Source organism: Pristiophorus japonicus, chromosome 5, assembly GCF_044704955.1.
Source record: "Pristiophorus japonicus isolate sPriJap1 chromosome 5, sPriJap1.hap1, whole genome shotgun sequence".
Taxonomy (NCBI): Eukaryota; Metazoa; Chordata; class Chondrichthyes; family Pristiophoridae; genus Pristiophorus; species Pristiophorus japonicus.
In genome coordinates, this window is record NC_091981.1 from 46,610,596 (window position 1) to 46,627,726 (window position 17,131).

Consider the following 17,131-nt stretch of genomic DNA (forward strand, 5'->3'; position numbering starts at 1 on the left):
AGTTTGTGGGGTCACTGTTAAAAATGGCCGCTCCATCAAGTGTTTTCGTCAATTCTTTTAAAAATATATACATAATAACTGATGAACTACTTTGGTTCAGTTTCCTTTATTCTTTTGATTGTTACTTTATTCTTAGCAGAGCCTTTCATAAATAGAGACTCTTGGAGGTCTCTTCCACTGGAAGAAATTAAACCTCATTTGATTAGTCTGATTCTTCTTAAGAGCCAGTCCATCAACTAGAAGCTTTGATGGGCATTAAGGCATATTTGTCTTTCCATCATGAAGGTTCAGTGATCCTGCTGCTAAGATGTCCAGGACCCAAGTTTTCCATGGCAAGTACAGAGTCATTAAGATGCCTGTGGTTTTCTCGAAATATTTTGATCCTGGATATAAAAGGAAACAGAAAAAGCATAAAGGAAATTCCTATTGCAAGAGACAGACAGGTCATTGAGAGTTCCTGCAACAAAATCTTGGTAATCTTTTGTAATGAAAGGTTGCCAAGAGATCATTTCTGTCTAACCCATTTGTCGAAGAGCATCTGAGTCATTCTGCAGTGGAGTCCATTTTGGTAGCTGGACATCTGCATGCCTGCAAGGTGATCGATGATGAGATTTTCCTGAAACCGATGACATATCTCCAAGGCATTGTTGCTAAAGACAGTAACTTCATTTATATATCTTACTACGGTAGAAAGTTCTGTGCAAGCATATCAATTTGTTGCAGGGCTATTCTTTGAACAGCTGGACTAACCTACGATGGTTTGAACCTTTTTTCTATGTTAGGAGGAGTATGGTTGGGCTCATACATGTCATATTTTCTTCCCCTCCCCTCTTTTACATGTGTATGCCAGCTTGTGAGGGATGCATTAGTCATCGGGATGAGACTGGTATAGTGACTATAGATGACAATTTTTGTCTTTTGCTACCAGCATTTTCATGAATTTACCATCTCTTGATTGATCTCGATATATTCAGACAATGCATTTGTGCTTTTCAGGAACCACTGTGCGAGAAAGTTCAACTGGAATGGTCTCATGAAAAGCCCAGTGTCAAACATCACAAAATGGCTGCCAACATCAGCCTAAGATCTCTCTGTAGCATTAAGATTGATGCTGCTTTCTGCTAGGATAGAAGAGCTTTTGAGTTCTACAGTGCTGCAGCTATCTAGTAGTAATGAGATTATGTCTAAAGTTGCTTCAGACCAGACCCATACGAACAGTTGGTCCTGTACTAATTATAACTCATTTTTTCCCCTCAATTTATAAGGTAAACCAATGTCCCTAGAAAATTTAAGACTGACTGAATAACTTGCCTTTGTTGCATAATCAACATCACTAAAAAAAAACATATCTGGTCATTATCACATTGCTGTTTGTGAGAGCTTCCTGTGTGCAAGTTGGTTGCCGTGTTTCCTACATTACACAGTCATGGTCGCCAGCCAATAATGGATGACCTTTTACCACCCAGTGTCAGCTTCGAGGATTGTTGGGGCAGAGTAAACCTCTTTAAATCCCAACCTTGAGTGTGTCCATTAATGCACAAGTGAGAATTTTCCCACTTTGCTCAGTAGCTATCCTAATGGCCGCTCTAAATAACATTACCAATTTAGTGACATCCTGTGTCAAAATATGGGCAGTTTTATGCTGTGCATTCACACCTACTAAGTAATAGCCTAAACTCATTTCACCTAGGAGCTTTACTGCCAGCAAAGGGACATTCATATCAAGGCAAAGAGGTGGAAGGACAGCACACTAATCCATTGCACTACCCAATTTCCTGGGTGAAATGTCAGGTGAGTCAGGATTCTGAGGCAGCATGTAAGGGGCTAAGATTCATCGTCACCTTGGTCATCCAGTTTCCAAAAGGGTATACTCTTAAGCAGCCTGGGATGTCTTCCTGGATGTCTGAATAGATTCAACTTGCTTTGGTTGATTCGTACACTATGAAATGTCCTGCTGTCTTAACTGATGCCGTTGAGAAGCTAGTGATGTTTACCACAAGTATTGGTGCTAGCGTTGGTAAATCATTGCTTTGGTTATCTGTATAAATTCTGTCCATTGATTAGAGATGCTTTTCGCAAAAAAGGAAGTGGTTTAAAATGTATTTTTTGAATACATTTTCTGGGATCATTTTCAAAGACTTCTTCCTGTGTTTATAGGAATTGCATCAGTATTTTCTGAACAAATTTGATCCGGTGTCTAAGCGGCTCATACAAACTACATTTCAAAATCTGAATTGATTCTGATGTAAACCCTTGTAGAATACTTTGCTGAAATCAATGTTTGTAACACTTTTGCAAAGCCTTCAATGCTTTAGCCACTCTCTCTGTTCTGGAGTGGCTTCAAATTCAGAGGTCAGATAATTTTATGACCGAATCTGGTATTCTTGAGGACCCTCAGCACCTTCTTCCTGGCCTTGTGTGTGCTACCTTTATGCAACATTTTTGAGAGCAGTCCTAATCTATACTTGCTTCTCTTTCTGACCTGGGCCAGAAATTTTGATCCTTAGAGGAACTTTTATCAAGACTGGAGCAGTCTTCACACTCCTGGAAGTCGTGCAAGACAAACAAGTGTCATTGGTGTCGGTCATTAAGAAGGAGCCATGATAGTCAATGCAGGGTATTAGCATCAACCAGATATCTGCCCAAGGGTCTGACTTGTAAAGCTCAGGCAAAGTCTATAAAAGGGTGAGGAACAGCATCTGAACAACTTGGAAGGATAAGGAGCGAAGTTCTTAAATGGCCAGTATCCCTTGTTATTTTTCACTTCTGATGGAGAAATTTCATTTCTATGTAAACGTTAATAAACAAGGAAGAATTTTACTTTTTGACTTGATTCATCTTTTATTAAAAATATGGATCTTTGATGATTTTTCCCCTAACAGTACTTCAACTTTTGCAATCTGTATGCATGAGACTGGATATCTCAGTGAAATGTTTATAGTAAAATGCTGACAACTTTGAGTTCAAACACATTTATAAAAAAACACAAAAGCATTTGTCATGCTTGCTGGTTCATTCTTTTGTTTTCTTTTAACCATACAGTAAAATTTACACTAAACTTACAAATACAAAATCATCATAGGCAGTTCCTCAAATACAGTGATCGTCATAACATTTTCCCCATTTCCTATCTATATTTTCAACAGGACTAACTGTAGCCGATTAAGAAACTCAAAAGCAGATGTGGAAGAAAAAGGTCAAAACATCTATAGTTTCAATTTCTGATTTAGATGCTACATAATTTTCTGACCATTTCAAATAAAAACACAAATCAAAGATTCTATATTCAGGCCCTTTAAAGTGCAATATATTTGTTAAACTGCAGTTACAGATACTGGAAAGTTTCACTAAAATAACATTTGCAATTTAAGAGAGGAAAAGGATCAAAAATAGATCAAATCAATGTGCTAACATTTCAGGGACACCTATAGGTCTCAATACAGTTTCCTCAAGAAACTTACTGCAGCATGAATTGGTAGTAAACAGAATTAGACAATAATGTAGAGATATGACAGTATTATAGCACATTATACTAATTATATAATTATCAGTAAACTACCAAAATTATCAGTATGCCAGTGAATCACGTGAGAATATTCTGCTACACGGATATCACAATGGGCCCAAGTTTCCAATGATTTGCGCCTGATTTTTAGAAGCAACTGGTGGAGAACGGACTATCTTAGAAATCGCAATTCTCCACATTTTTTTTTCTACAGTTCTAGTCAGGTAGAACAGTTCTACTTTGGAACAGAATTTTTTCTTCAAAAGGGGGCGTGTCCGGCCACTGACGCCTGATTTCAAAGTTTCCACAGTGAAAACGTACTCCAAACTAACTTAGAATGGAGCAAGTGAAGATTTTTGTAGAACTGAAAAAACCTGTTCTACACATTAAAAAAATCAGGCGCAGGTTACAAATTAGGCGTCCAGAACGAGGTGGGGGGGGGAAGGGAAGTCATTAAATTCTACAATAAATCCTTATTTATACTTCTACAAATATTATACAAATAAATCCAACCTGAATAAACATTTATAAGCAAAGAAAAGATTAAATAAACCATCTTCCTACCTGTGTGAAAGTGCTTCAGCCAGCCTCACAAGTTCGTTCGTTTGTTTCCGATGGCAGGGGGGGGGAGGAGGAACCCGTTCCCGACGGAGGGAGGGAGTGCGGGACCGACCGACCGCCCGCCCGAACGCAGCCGGGGGGGGGGGGGGGGGAGGAAGACGTTCCCGACGGCGGGCGAGAGGGAGTGCGGGCCCGATCGCAGCGGGGGCGGGGAGGAAGACGTTCCCGACGGCGGGCGAGAGGGAGTGCGGGCCCGATCGCAGCGGGGGGGGGGGAAAGGAAGACGTTCCCGACAGCGGGCGAGAGGGAGTGCGGGCCCGATCGCAGCGGGGGCGGGGAGGAAGACGTTCCCGACGGCGGGCGAGAGGGAGTGCGGGCCCGATCGCAGCGGGGGCGGGGAGGAAGACGTTCCCGACGGCGGGCGAGAGGGAGTGCGGGCCCGATCGCAGCGGGGGCGGGGAGGAAGACGTTCCCGACAGCGGGCGAGAGGGAGTGCGGGCCCGATCGCAGCGGGGGCGGGGAGGAAGACGTTCCCGACGGCGGGCGGGAGGGAGTGCGGGCCCGATCGCAGCGGGGGCGGGGAGGAAGACGTTCCCGACGGCGGGCGGGAGGGAGTGCGGGCCCGATCGCAGCGGGGGCGGGGAGGAAGACGTTCCCGACGGCGGGCGGGAAGGAGACAGTGAGAAGGCTGCAGGAAGCCTCAGTGCTGATGGCAATGTGCTTTTATTAAAAAATTTTCAAAAATTAAACAGCTACAAAGAACTACAAAAATGGCCGAGTGCCAATGTTTCCTTCACACTGCGCGTGCGCGAACGCTCCAACGCGCACGCGCAGGGTTGCCGGCAGGAAAAAAATTAATTTAAATAGTACCCGCCCCCTCCCACTTACAAAATCGGCGCGAGTGTAGGATCCGCCCCCCTGGGCGCCACGCCAAACAGACAAGGAGCTGCAGGGCTCTCCAGAATCGCGAGTTTTTTTTTCCGCCACCGTTTTAGGCGCGAAAAACGGGCGCCCAGCTCGGAGGTGCGCCCGTTTTTTATCGTGTGGAAACTTGGGCCCAATAAGTCTTAGTACCATAATATTCAGGTCACCACAGCACTGCTACTGTCATTCATAAAATCTACCCATTATGATACTTCCAAAAGCAGAAAAATCATAATGGTATGTGTTACCAATTCAATCTTTGAGTTCAAAATCCTAGGTGGAAGGAATAGAAGCATTTAAAGCTGCCCAACAATAGTCTATATTGTCCCAGGAGACTTTAACTAAATTACAACTTCTTCCATAACATCATTGTTCTGTAGCTATTTTTCACAACAGTTAGATAAATATGTAGTACTGTACAAAGAAGCTAACAAAACACTGTTCACTCAGTATTAAACACTTTTGATTTCACCAGCTAAATGCTCGATTTGATTACATACCCTAGTAAGATCCATGCCGAGTTTCAGTTGAGAAAGGAGGTGTAGAATAACACTACGTTGATCATCCATGACTCCCAAGTCTTCCTCTACATTATCCTCACCGTCTGTTATCTCATCTTCAGGATTTATCACTTCAGGATTTTGAAGCTGATAAAAATAATATTAATCATTTAGATGATTGGATGGGATAGGAAAAATCTTTTCAAACAGTAGACAGTTTTGAAGCAAGCATCAGTCTGTTCTCCCCACCCCCTTTTTGTACTGGATTTTCCTTTGCGCGCACAAAGCAATACTACTGCAAGCAGAATTGGTTAAGTGAGCCTCCACAGCACACAGTTTCATTGTTCTGAGATAACTACATCAGCCATTGTTTTAGAAATGAAAGGCGACGAACTCACTCTGCTGGACTGAAAACCATTTGGTCTTGCATCCAAGTTTGACATTAGTCTAAATGGAGGTATTGTTACTGTGAGCTTACTGACACAGCAGGCAGACGAAGCTGGCGGCTGTTTCACTCTGAGCTGGCTGCTGGCTTTCTCGCATCCCCCCTCCCTCCACTCCATTGGATTAGAAATCAATCAAATGTGAAACCATCCTTTTCATTCAGTCATGTGGTGTCAGGACTCATAGGCTTAATTATAAACAGCATGCTCAGAAGCCTCTCGAGCATAACCTTATAAGCAAGACTTAACCAGTTACTTCTAAAACAAATTTGACATCCTCTGCTGGCACACGTGGGCGTCAAGTTTGCAAAAATCTCAGTAATCTTTGACTTCAGCATGTTTCAAAACATGTAAATCACTATCTTTTCGCTCTCTATTTGCCAGTGTTACCCTAAGCTGGCTGTCCAGGCATGAAAAGGCTCTTAATGGAATGAACACCTGAATAGATGCGGCGGTTTATCTGGGATCATTGCAACAATGTCAATAAAATTCATGCATGCATTAGGAAATTCAGCTGCCATTTATTTATACAATCCTCTCATGATATGAAAAATTAAATATGAAATAAAACTGCAGGAAATGATAAAATGGCAGAGTTTTCCTTTTCTGTAAAACAGAACTGCAGGAAATGGCATATCAAAGTGCTTGAAAAAATACATATAAATTAATTATTTTTCATGTACTGAGGAGCTACCTAGAAACAATGATCATATTTTAATTATTGATAGATATTTCCCCCCAAGGTCCCTCTGATCTCCCTGGACTATATATTGGCTGGTCAAGAGGCCAGGTAGGTGAACTGCTCTCTGAAACCTGTCAATGCTTTCTAAACTGGCTGCATGTTGGCGAGTGAAAGAGAAGGGTGCCTGTGGCTCTCCCTCCAAAACAAATTCCCAAAGGAAACCTTAAACAAGAAAGCACGAAAGAAAAGGCTTGAGAACATATTCACATTCTTAAGGTTTGGTTGACACTGAATCCAAGCACAATATACTCTTGTAACATGTTCTGACTCTTTGTTATTCTCTAAATAATCAACATGATAGAGCCTGCACCACATGCAGTGTGCTTTTACACAATGATAATCCGTCAAAAAGAAACACATTTTAATGAGTTTAAGGCAATTCAGTCTTGCATTATTGAGTGCCATGGAATGGAGTGATGCTAGTCTAAATTCTCACCCAGAGTTCTCAAACTAAGCAATACAGCATGAAAATCTTGGGCATTTCTCCAATAGACAGGAAAACCTTTGGAGGGCGCTGCTCCAGGCTTTAGGAGGGCATTATGCCTGGCTTGGTGGTCACCTAAGCATAGCATGATGCTCAGCTACCCTCTCTAAATCCAAGCACAATATACTCTTGTAACATCTTCTGAGTCTTTGTTTATTCTTGAAATAATCCACATGTAAGAATTGTAGGAGGTATGTGATTGAGTATGGAGGGGCACAGGAGAGGCTGCATGCCCTCATTACAGGGTCACATTCCCACAAGCAAGATTGTAAAGCAATGTTCAAATATTTTAGAAAAAAAGTAAAAATCCAAGTTAAGAAATCAGAACCACTTGATTGAATTAGTACCTTCAAAGCAGAAATAATTAATTACCATGTGAATGCAATCTATGCAATAGAGAATATGTATACAGGTGCAGCGTCGAGAATCCAAAAGCCTCGGGATCGAGGCCATTCCGGATTCTGGGCTTTTCCGGACTTTTGATTGTCTTTTTGGTGTCACGAATCTGGACACACTCGAGCCCAGGTTCGGGTATTTCCGGAATTCGGAATGTCACAAAGAGGGTGGGGGGAGGAGTGGGGTTCCCGCCGAGGAGCTGCTCGGGCCCACTGGCCGATGAGGTTGTCGGGTGGGGTCCCGCCACCGAGTGGGTGCTCGGGCGGCGAGGCAAGGGCAGTGGCGCCGAGCGGGGCGAGGCAAGTGGCAGTGAGATGAGGCCCAAGGTTGGGCAGCGGCGGGACCCTGAGGTCGGCATGATCAGCGATTCCGGAACATTTTACGGATTCTAGATGACCCTGCCACCGATCGGTCCGGAATATTCCGGAACTCCGGATTTTCAATGCTGCACCTGTAGAAAGTACTGAAAAACAATGTTACACTGTAAAAAAAAATCTTGTTATGCCCTAACCACATGTTCTCAAGTTGCTTTGATTCTGATACTTACCATACCTTTTTCATCATAATGCAGGACCCCTGAATACCACTAATGAAAGGATATAATGCAACTGTTCAAATGACACAACAAATCATACAGCAAAATCCAGTGCAACTTTTAAAGCATCTTAATATTGTTGCAATCATATTGATAGTAATAAATAAAAGAAATGTGCTTGCAGCAAGGTGGCAGTAAGTTTGAGTTGCAATGAACTATGCCATGTAATATGGTATTGGGTTCTAGGTTCATACCATTATGGGAAAAGTAACAAATGGAAACTAGGGTTTCTAAGAAAGGGGAAACATCAGATGGTAGTTATACAGGGTCATTTTCAAACAAAGGGTTGGGACCAAGTAGCTTGGCTGTTTTCTGATCCGGGAATGATGCTTGGAGAAGGGAGACTAAAGAGGGGAAGAATGATAAATAACTTGAAATAAAGAAAATAAATACAGCACATTGAAATACTGGCAGACATAAAGTCAATTTGGGAGTCAGGTGGTTTTCTAAAAGCATTTGTATCGTGTATACGGCATAAAACAGAACATTCTCCAATTTATCAAAAGCAACGCCACGTCGCCCATCTTGAAAGTTACAACAGTAGGTCTTCTGCGATCAGCAGTGAATTCCAATGCTAGAAAACAGAAGCCTAAGCCACCGCAATAACGGACATTATTGGTGGCAATAGCTGTCAATTAGTACGGTAGTTAAAAACAGCCATTTTAGGTTAATTTAATCAGCCATACATCATTGACTCGGGCTGATCTAGAGGAACTGCATAACAAGTACATCCTTTAGTTTAGGAAGAAGAGGCATGGGTTAAAAGCTTATTTACCTTCCAGCACCCACACTACCACACAGAATTAGTAGAAATTTACAGCACAGAAAGAGGCCATTTGGCCCTTTGTGTCTGTGCTGGCTCTTTGAAAGAGCAGTTGTGCTTAGTCTCACATCCCCGCTTTTTGTCTGTATCCCTGTAAGTTCCTCATCCTCAAGTATCTGTCCAACTCCCTTTGAAAATTATTTATGGAACCAGATTCCACCAACTATTCAGGTAGTATGTTCCAGATCCCAACAACTCAGTGAAAAAAATGTCATCACCCCTCTAGAGAATATCTATGACCTCTAGCTAGTGACCAACTCGCCAGGGGGAATATTTTTTCTCTATCTGCTATATCAAAACCTCATCATCCTAAAAACCTCGATTAGGTTACCTCTTGTTGCTTTGGAAAATAGACTGAACATATTTATGCAGCTACATACGTCTCAAAGAGTTCATGTATTAAAAAAACAGCAAACTATATAAAAAAACTTAGAGGCTAAAATTCCGTCCTCGCCGGGTCCATACGGATTACGTACAGACCCGGTGAGGTCCCGCAAAAGCCAGTTTTCGGATGCGCCAAAAACCGGCTTTTCCGATCTGTCAAGTTTTGGCTTGACAGATCCTCTGCATCCCCATAGCCAGGTCATTCGCGCGGGCGAGATTGGGCTATCTGCCCAACTCTTGCCCAGCGAATGTCCTTAAAACTCTTGCGCCTGCGCATTGCCTACTTTTACCAGTGTAAGAGTTTTAAAACATTTAAAAATAAAATTTAAAAACACATTTTTATGTTAAAAACCCTGTCCGCTAAGGCAAGTTTAGTTTAAATCCTATTAAAACACATTAAAATGCAAAAAATATATTTTTTCTAAAACATTTAATTAACTTTAATTTCAATTAATTTTAAATATGAGGTGTTTTTTTTATTTTTTATGTTGTGTTTAATATGTTTTTTTCCCCTCATTGATAGCAAGAAGAACTCGGAGACACGGAGTTCTCACTGCTATCAATGAGAATACTGTACAGTGATTGGTTGTCCAATCACACGTGGCTCCAGCTTCTACCGAGGACGGGGTGTGCTCCGAAGTGCAGGAAGAGAAGGCCTCCCACCAGAATCTCAGGCGCCTCCAGGACCACCAGGTACTTTCGTAAAAAATTCTCAGGTTGGAGGTATTCATCCGAAGGAAGCCTCCAACCCAAATTTCAGGCTTAATGTTCTTATTGTTTAGCTCATCATCTGGATGCTAGAACAATAAATTCCTGAATTAAACCTGGAAATAAGGACTAAAAGTTGAAAGAAAATTAGAACATTAAAGAGGGGGAAACTGGTGGGCAAGTCAACCAATGCTGCTCTACTACATCTCTCAGCAGGGTGTTAAAAAGTAATTTTTAAAAGTAATATTTGGAGAGGGTCAGTTCTACCAGTCAGGTATGGTGGAAATTTAAAAAAACTTATGGTAGAAATAGATAACCTGTTAACTATCTAAATTTTCCAATATATAAAAGCCTTCATCATGAATGGGATAAAATGGTGTTCAGCAGCATAGCAGCACTCAATATGCTTGTTGAATTAGTGTGAAATATTGCAACATTTTAAATTTTCTTAGAGATGTTCGTTATGAGAGTTAATTCACTAATATTTTCCTGACACCTCAAAATTGTAAAAACTAACAGAATATATTCATGAACCATGCACCAATATTCGCACTGGAGTGTAAATTAATGTTGGTTTGGAAAATAGATTGAACATATTTACACAGCTACCAATGTAAATCACTAGCATTAATGTATATTTCTATTGTATCAATAATCAACAAGCTGTCATGGTAAGAAATTTACTGATGTAGAAACTGATGTTTACTTCACTTGAACTGAGATCCCCACCTGCTATACATCCAGTGAGCACAAGCACTTAACACATCAGCAAGCAAAAGCAAATCAACATTCATTTGTGTTTGGTACAATAAACATTTCACTCAGCCTCCAGTATTATTAAATAGCAGCCAACTGAAAAAAATCAATACAAGCCAGAGATATATAGTATTCAAAAGGTACCGGGAGAGCCAAACCCTTAGGCAGGTATAAATCGGCTTCATCATCAATTATATTAATTTACTGATGTTAATATACAAAAACATCACCCGCAAACACAAAAATAAAATAAGGAGGCACATTTACAAAAATAAAACTATGTTCAATAGAAATCCTTCCCCTTTCCCCATCCTTATTACTTACCACTGAGGACAGCATAAAGTGACTCTTGCGTAAACACAAAAAGTTCAATGAGCATTTTACTTTCATTAAAACAAGAAAGCAAGCAGAGTACGATTCCAATATAATTGCAGAGGAACTGGGCTGAATACCAAACACCTATGTTAAGTTATGTGATAACTGCATGCAACACTTGAGCAAGTCCGAGGCTGTCGCACTTTTCTTTAGACAAAATATTCCAAGGTTCAAATAGTGCCTCTTGTATAGCACCATCTGCTTCAAATAACTAGAAATTACAGTAAATGCAGGTAGAGCACGAATAGAGGTTTAAATGATTAGGAATAGTAAGAATAGTCTAAAATTAAATACAGGTCGAACCTCTCTGTTCCGGCACCTGGCCAAAACAGATAATTTTTCGAACCATGGGAGGTCAGTGCTGGTGATCGCTGAGTGAGGGAGGAGAAAGGGGGAATGTTGGTGATTGGTCATTTCTCTGTCTGTCTCAGGTCTGACGCCCCTTGACTGCGTCGTCAAGTCCCACAATTTCACAATGAAGAAGCAGAGTGAGATGCTGAGCATCACAGGATCACTTAACAGTGAGCTCCAAGCCCAGGAAAGCAGCAGTTCAGCCACGGATGCTGAACACAGATGTTTTTGGACCAGAGTCCCAGACCCGAGAGGTTCAACCTTTATTTCCTTTCTAATTTCTCTCCGATTCTGCTATACGTAGTTATCTGTGATCCGTCACACTTACTCTATGGGCCAGAAATTGGTTGACATACCACTAACCACCCAAAAATGCAATTTTGGTGAAAAAACACCTACATACCACCGACATACCGCCTGGCCGAAAATTCATCAGTAACATACCGCCGGGCGGTATGCACATCGCCTGCCCATGCAGACCGCCGACACACCGCCGGAAATGCGTACCGTCCTGGAGAAGGTGCATTTAAGTGGATCTTAAGTGGGCGGGTTTGTTTAATCTTTATTGTTCTCCACAGTTTGATGTATTTTTAAATGGATTATAGTATTTCTCGTATTAAGCAATAATATAAATGGTCTCATAAAGCCATTTAGTCCTTCTTTAATGTAGTATAATAAACATTTTATTAGTCTTTCCCACCCCTCCCAGTCGCTCTTTCCCCACCCCCCCCAAGCGCTCTTTCCTCCCCACCCCCACAGCGATCTCTTTCCTCCCCCTCCCCCCACAGCGATCTCTTTCCTCCCCCTCCCCCCACAGCGATCTCTTTCCTCCTCCCTCCCCCCATCGATCTCTTTCCTCCCCTCCCCACAGTGATCTCTTTCCTTCCCTCCCCACAGCAATCTCTTTCTCTCTCCCACCCCCCCCCCCACACAGTGACCATTCCCAACCACCCACGCCCCCACACAGCAATCTATTCTATCTCTCCCCCCCGCCCCACAGCGATCTCTGTTCCACCCCTGCCCCGCCACACAGCAATCTCCCCCCCACAGCGATCTCTGTCCCCCCCGTCCCCACAGCGATCTTTCTGTCCCCCCCACCGCCCCGCCCTCACAGAAATCTCCCCCCCACAGCGATCTCAGGCTGCCCCACAGTGATCCCCCCCATCCCCACCCCGACAGTGCTCTCAGGCCAGCAGTCTCTGGCCTCTCGTCGGTGCCTCTCGGGAGCCGAAGGTTCCCCGAGTGAAAAGCCTCCTCCGCCGCACACCACCGGCTGCACTCTGCTCCCGCCCGCTGCACTCCACTCAGTTTACTGCCAAGAAAAGTGGGATGAAATTCCCGTCCACTCAGCCCCAGCGGTACCAGGAGGTCAAAAAAATGACACACCGCCGAAAAACGGGCGAATCATGTGTTTGACCAATTTCGGCTCCTGTACCTGTGGTATCCTTCATTAATCTAGAAAGTTATTGGCCCAGAAATTCTGGCCTCTTGGGGCCCAAGTTTCCACATGATTTGCGCCTGATTTTTAGGAGCAACTGGTGGAGAATGGACTATCTTAGAAATCGTAATTCTCCACATTTATTTTTCTGCAGTTCTAGTCAGGTAGAACAGTTCTACTTTGGAACAGAATTTTTTCTTCAAAAGGGGGCGTGTCCGGCCACTGACGCCTGATTTGAAAGTTTCCACAGTGAAAATGTACTCCAAACTAAAGTAGAATGGAGCAAGTGAAGATTTTTGTAGAACTGAAAAAACCTGTTCTACACATTAAAAAATCAGGCGCAGGTTACAAATCAGGCGTCCAGAACGAGGTGGGGGGGGAGGGGGGGGGAAGGGAACTCATTAAATTCTACAATCAATCCTTATTTATACTTATACAAATATTATACAAATAAATCCAACCTGAATAAACATTTATAAGCAAAGAAAAGATTAAATAAACCATCTTCCTACCTGTGTGAAAGTGCTTCAGCCAGGAAGAATGGTGCAGCAAGCCTCACAAAACGAGGGAGCCGACCGAACGCGGGCGGGGGGAGGAGGGAGCCGACCGAACGCGGGCGGGGGGAGGAGGGAGCCGACCGAACGCGGGCGGGGGGAGGAGGGAGCCGACTGAACGCGGGCCGGGGGGGGGGGGGGAGGAGGGAGCCGTCCGAACGTGGGGGGGGGGGGGGGCGGGAAGGGAGCCGACGAACGAGGTGGGGGGGGGGGGGGGCGGGAAGGGAGCTGACGAACGCGGGGGAGGGAAGGGAGCCAACCGAACGCGAGCGGGAGGGGGGGAGCCGACCGAACGCGGGGGGGGGGGGGGGGTGGGGAGGGAATGGAGCCGTTCCAGACGGCTGGCGGGAAAGAGAGAAGGCTGCAGGAAGCCTCAGAAATTGAGGAGCCATTTCCCGACGGCAAAAGGGGGAGGTCGTCGGGAAACGGATGCCTCAACTTTCTGAGGCTTCCTGCACCCTTCTCACTGCTACAAGAAGCGTCTGTGCTGATGGCAATGTACTTTTATTAAAAAATGTTCAAAAACTAAACAGCTACAAAGAACTACAAAGAACTACAAAAATGGCCGAGTGCCAATGTTTTTTTCACACTGAGCATGCGCGAACGCTCCAACGCGCACATGCAGCGTTGCCGGCAGGAAAAAAACTAATTTAAATAGTAGCCGCCCCCTCCCACTTACAAAATCGGCGCGAGTGTAGGCTCCGCCCCCCTGGGCGCCACGCCAAGCAGACAAGGAGCTGCAAAGCGCTCCAGAATCGCTCTTTTTTTTCCGGCGCCGTTTTAGGCGCGAAAAACGGGCGCCCAGCTCGGAGAGGCGCCCGTTTTTTATCATGTGGAAACTTGGGCCCCATGAGTCTGTACGGAGTGCCCACGGACCCGGGAAGGCATCGCAAAAGCCGGTTTTCAGCGCACAATGCGCACGTGCTGAAAACCGGCTTTTCCAATCTGTCAAGCTCCAGCTTGACAGCTCATCCGCATATCGGCAGAGAGGACATTTGCAAGGGCAAGATTGCGATATTTACCCATATCTTGCCCAGCAAATATCCTCAAAACTCTTGTGCCTGATAAAAAGCAGATACATAGCCTACACTTACAGGCGTAAGAGTCTTAAAACACACTTAAAACATAAAAAATAAAATTAAAAATACACATTTTATTTTTTAAAACCCTGCCCACTACGTTAAATTTATTTTAAACCGCAATTAAAAATTTTTTTAAAAACTCGGGAAAAATTTGTTTTCTCCCACGTATTTATTAACGTTAATTTCAATTAATTTTAATTATGTGAGGTGTGTTTTTTATTTGGTGTTACTGTGTTTGATATTAATTGAGAAAAAAAATCCAATGAGAACTCGTAGATACGGAGTTCCCATTGCTATAATTGAGAATACTGTACCTGACTGCACCTTCTGTGTGGGAACCTCGAAGACTGGAGCGCGCTTCGTAGCGTGGGAAGAGAAGGCTGCCCCACCGGAATCCGGGACCAACAGGTAATTTCCGGTCGGAGGCAATTGCCCGCGGGAAGCCTCCGACCGGAATTTCAGGGCCAAATTCTCCACCTATTTGACAGCAGTTAAGTGGCAAATTAACTTTAACATAGATAAATGTGAGGTGATGCACTTAGGAAAAAACAGAAATCACCTACACCATAGAAAATAAGAAACTGTATGGGATAGAAGAGCAAAATAATCTGGGGATACAGGTGAACAAATCATTAAAAGCAGTATTGCTAGTCAGCAAAGCAATTAAAAATGCTAACAAAGCTCTGGGATTTATTTCTACGGGTATAGAATTCAAAAGTAGTTAAGTTATACTAAATTTGAATAGGACGCTGATCAGGCTGTACACAAGAGTATTGGGCACAGTTCTGGTCTCCATACTATAAAGAACCAGAGGCAACATGAGGAAACATTCTTTTTTAAACACAACAAATTGTGATCTGGAATGCACCGTCTGAAAGGATAGCGGAAACAGATTCAATATTCAAAAGAGAATTGGATAAATATTTGAAGGGAAAACATTTTACAGGGCTATGGGGAAAGAGCAGGGGAGTGGAATTAATTCAATAGCTCTACCAAAGAGCTGGCACAGGCACAATGAGCTGAATTGCCTCCTTCTATGCCATATCATTCTATGATTCTAAGCTGTGCTTCAGTATAGATATATCTGTCTGAGTATGCCAATACTTTAACTATATGATTTGTTAGTGAACATGTTTCCACTTATGGAACTTAAGCAATCACTACTCTGTACTTTTTGAACAGTTCATTGTTATGGTTAAACACTGCTTGATTATAGTGCTGAAGACATGCGTTTTAGTGAGCCAGGTGTCACAAGCACAATGTCTAAATTTGCAGGTAATACAAAGCCAATGAAAGTGGTAGATTCCAAAGCTGAACAGAATAAGCTACATAAGATTTGCATATACTTGGGAATTGGCAGACAGGTGGCAGAGCAATGCAGAGAAATGGAGGTGGGTGGGGTGGTTTGACCCATCCACCTCCACGGAGGTGTGTGGGGTTGCTGACCCATCCACCTCCATGGCACGAACCTGGTATTGCAGTACTTCCAGGAACGGTGCTTGGGCTCTAGGCCTTTTGGCTAAGAGCATTAGCGCAGGGTGATCCTTGATGTGTGCAAGGTGACCTCTGGCGTTTGTGATCTGACAAAGAATTGCAAAGTGCTTAACATAGGGACAAAAAAAATCAAGAAGAGTCTATTAATGGAAGGAAAACAATATGCAGGGAAAATTATAAATCGGGGGATCCTGATTGCCAATAGATTGAAACTATCAATAATGTGAGGTGGCAGTGATAAAAGCAAATCAGATGTTGAGGTGTTTTAAAAGGTCAAATATTGAGCTAAAAAATCAAGGTAATAATCCTGCCATTTTATAAATCATTGGTGCGACCACTTAGAATATTGTGTACAGTTCTGGTTGCTGCAGTGGGAAATAATTTTACAGTTATTGAAAGGATACAAAACAGAGCAACCAAAATGATTGAGGGACTGGAGGGATTGGATTATGACAGGTGATTATGTAAACTGGGCATGTCCTCACTGGAAAAGTGAAGGTGAAAAGGAAGTATGATTGCTGTTTGAAGGATTCTAAAGGGACTGAATAAATGTAGACCATCACAAGCGGTTGCAACTTGTCCAGAACACTAGAACCAGAGGACATGGCCTGCGCTTGAAGTAAATGCAAAACGAATCTACATTGGGCTTGATATTAACCACCCCATCTCCCCCCACGATGGGGAGGAGGGGTTAAAACCTAAAAACTGGGAACGTGTTACAAACCCGATGTGTATGCACCCGTTGTCCTTTTTACGGAGATGGGAAGAGGCCGGGTACTTCTTTATCAAGTGTAAATTAGGCTTCCACAGTGCAATTGGGAGCTTGCTTTAAAATTAACTGCTGCTGGCTGGGTTTCCCAGGGCTTGAGAAACCCGGCAGCGAAATGGAGGCAGGAGTTGCTGACTCCAGAATGCTTTTTACAGCATTCCTTATGGATAGGAGGAGCAGGAGTGCTTTCAAAGCCCCTTTGAGAGCAAGCTTTCAGCCTCCTTTCTTTTGATGGAAGCCTCTCTCT

General features: G+C 43.3%; 1 protein-coding gene and 1 long non-coding RNA gene across 4 annotated transcripts in view; one reads left to right on the forward strand and one right to left on the reverse strand.

The window, feature by feature from the left end:
• The window catches only part of LOC139264320 (uncharacterized), a 37,691-nt gene extending 35,606 nt beyond the window's left edge, over positions 1-2,085 (forward strand). For both annotated transcript variants that reach the window (XR_011593318.1, XR_011593317.1), the window contains exon 5: positions 997-2,085. This is a non-coding gene — a long non-coding RNA (uncharacterized lncRNA). The remainder of the gene's footprint in view (positions 1-996) is intronic.
• The window catches only part of osbpl10b (oxysterol binding protein-like 10b), a 347,280-nt gene that overhangs the window by 83,923 nt on the left and 246,226 nt on the right, over positions 1-17,131 (reverse strand). For both annotated transcript variants that reach the window (XM_070880587.1, XM_070880585.1), the window contains one exon: positions 5,491-5,637. In XM_070880587.1, the coding sequence (XP_070736688.1) occupies positions 5,491-5,637 (147 nt within the window). The remainder of the gene's footprint in view (positions 1-5,490; positions 5,638-17,131) is intronic.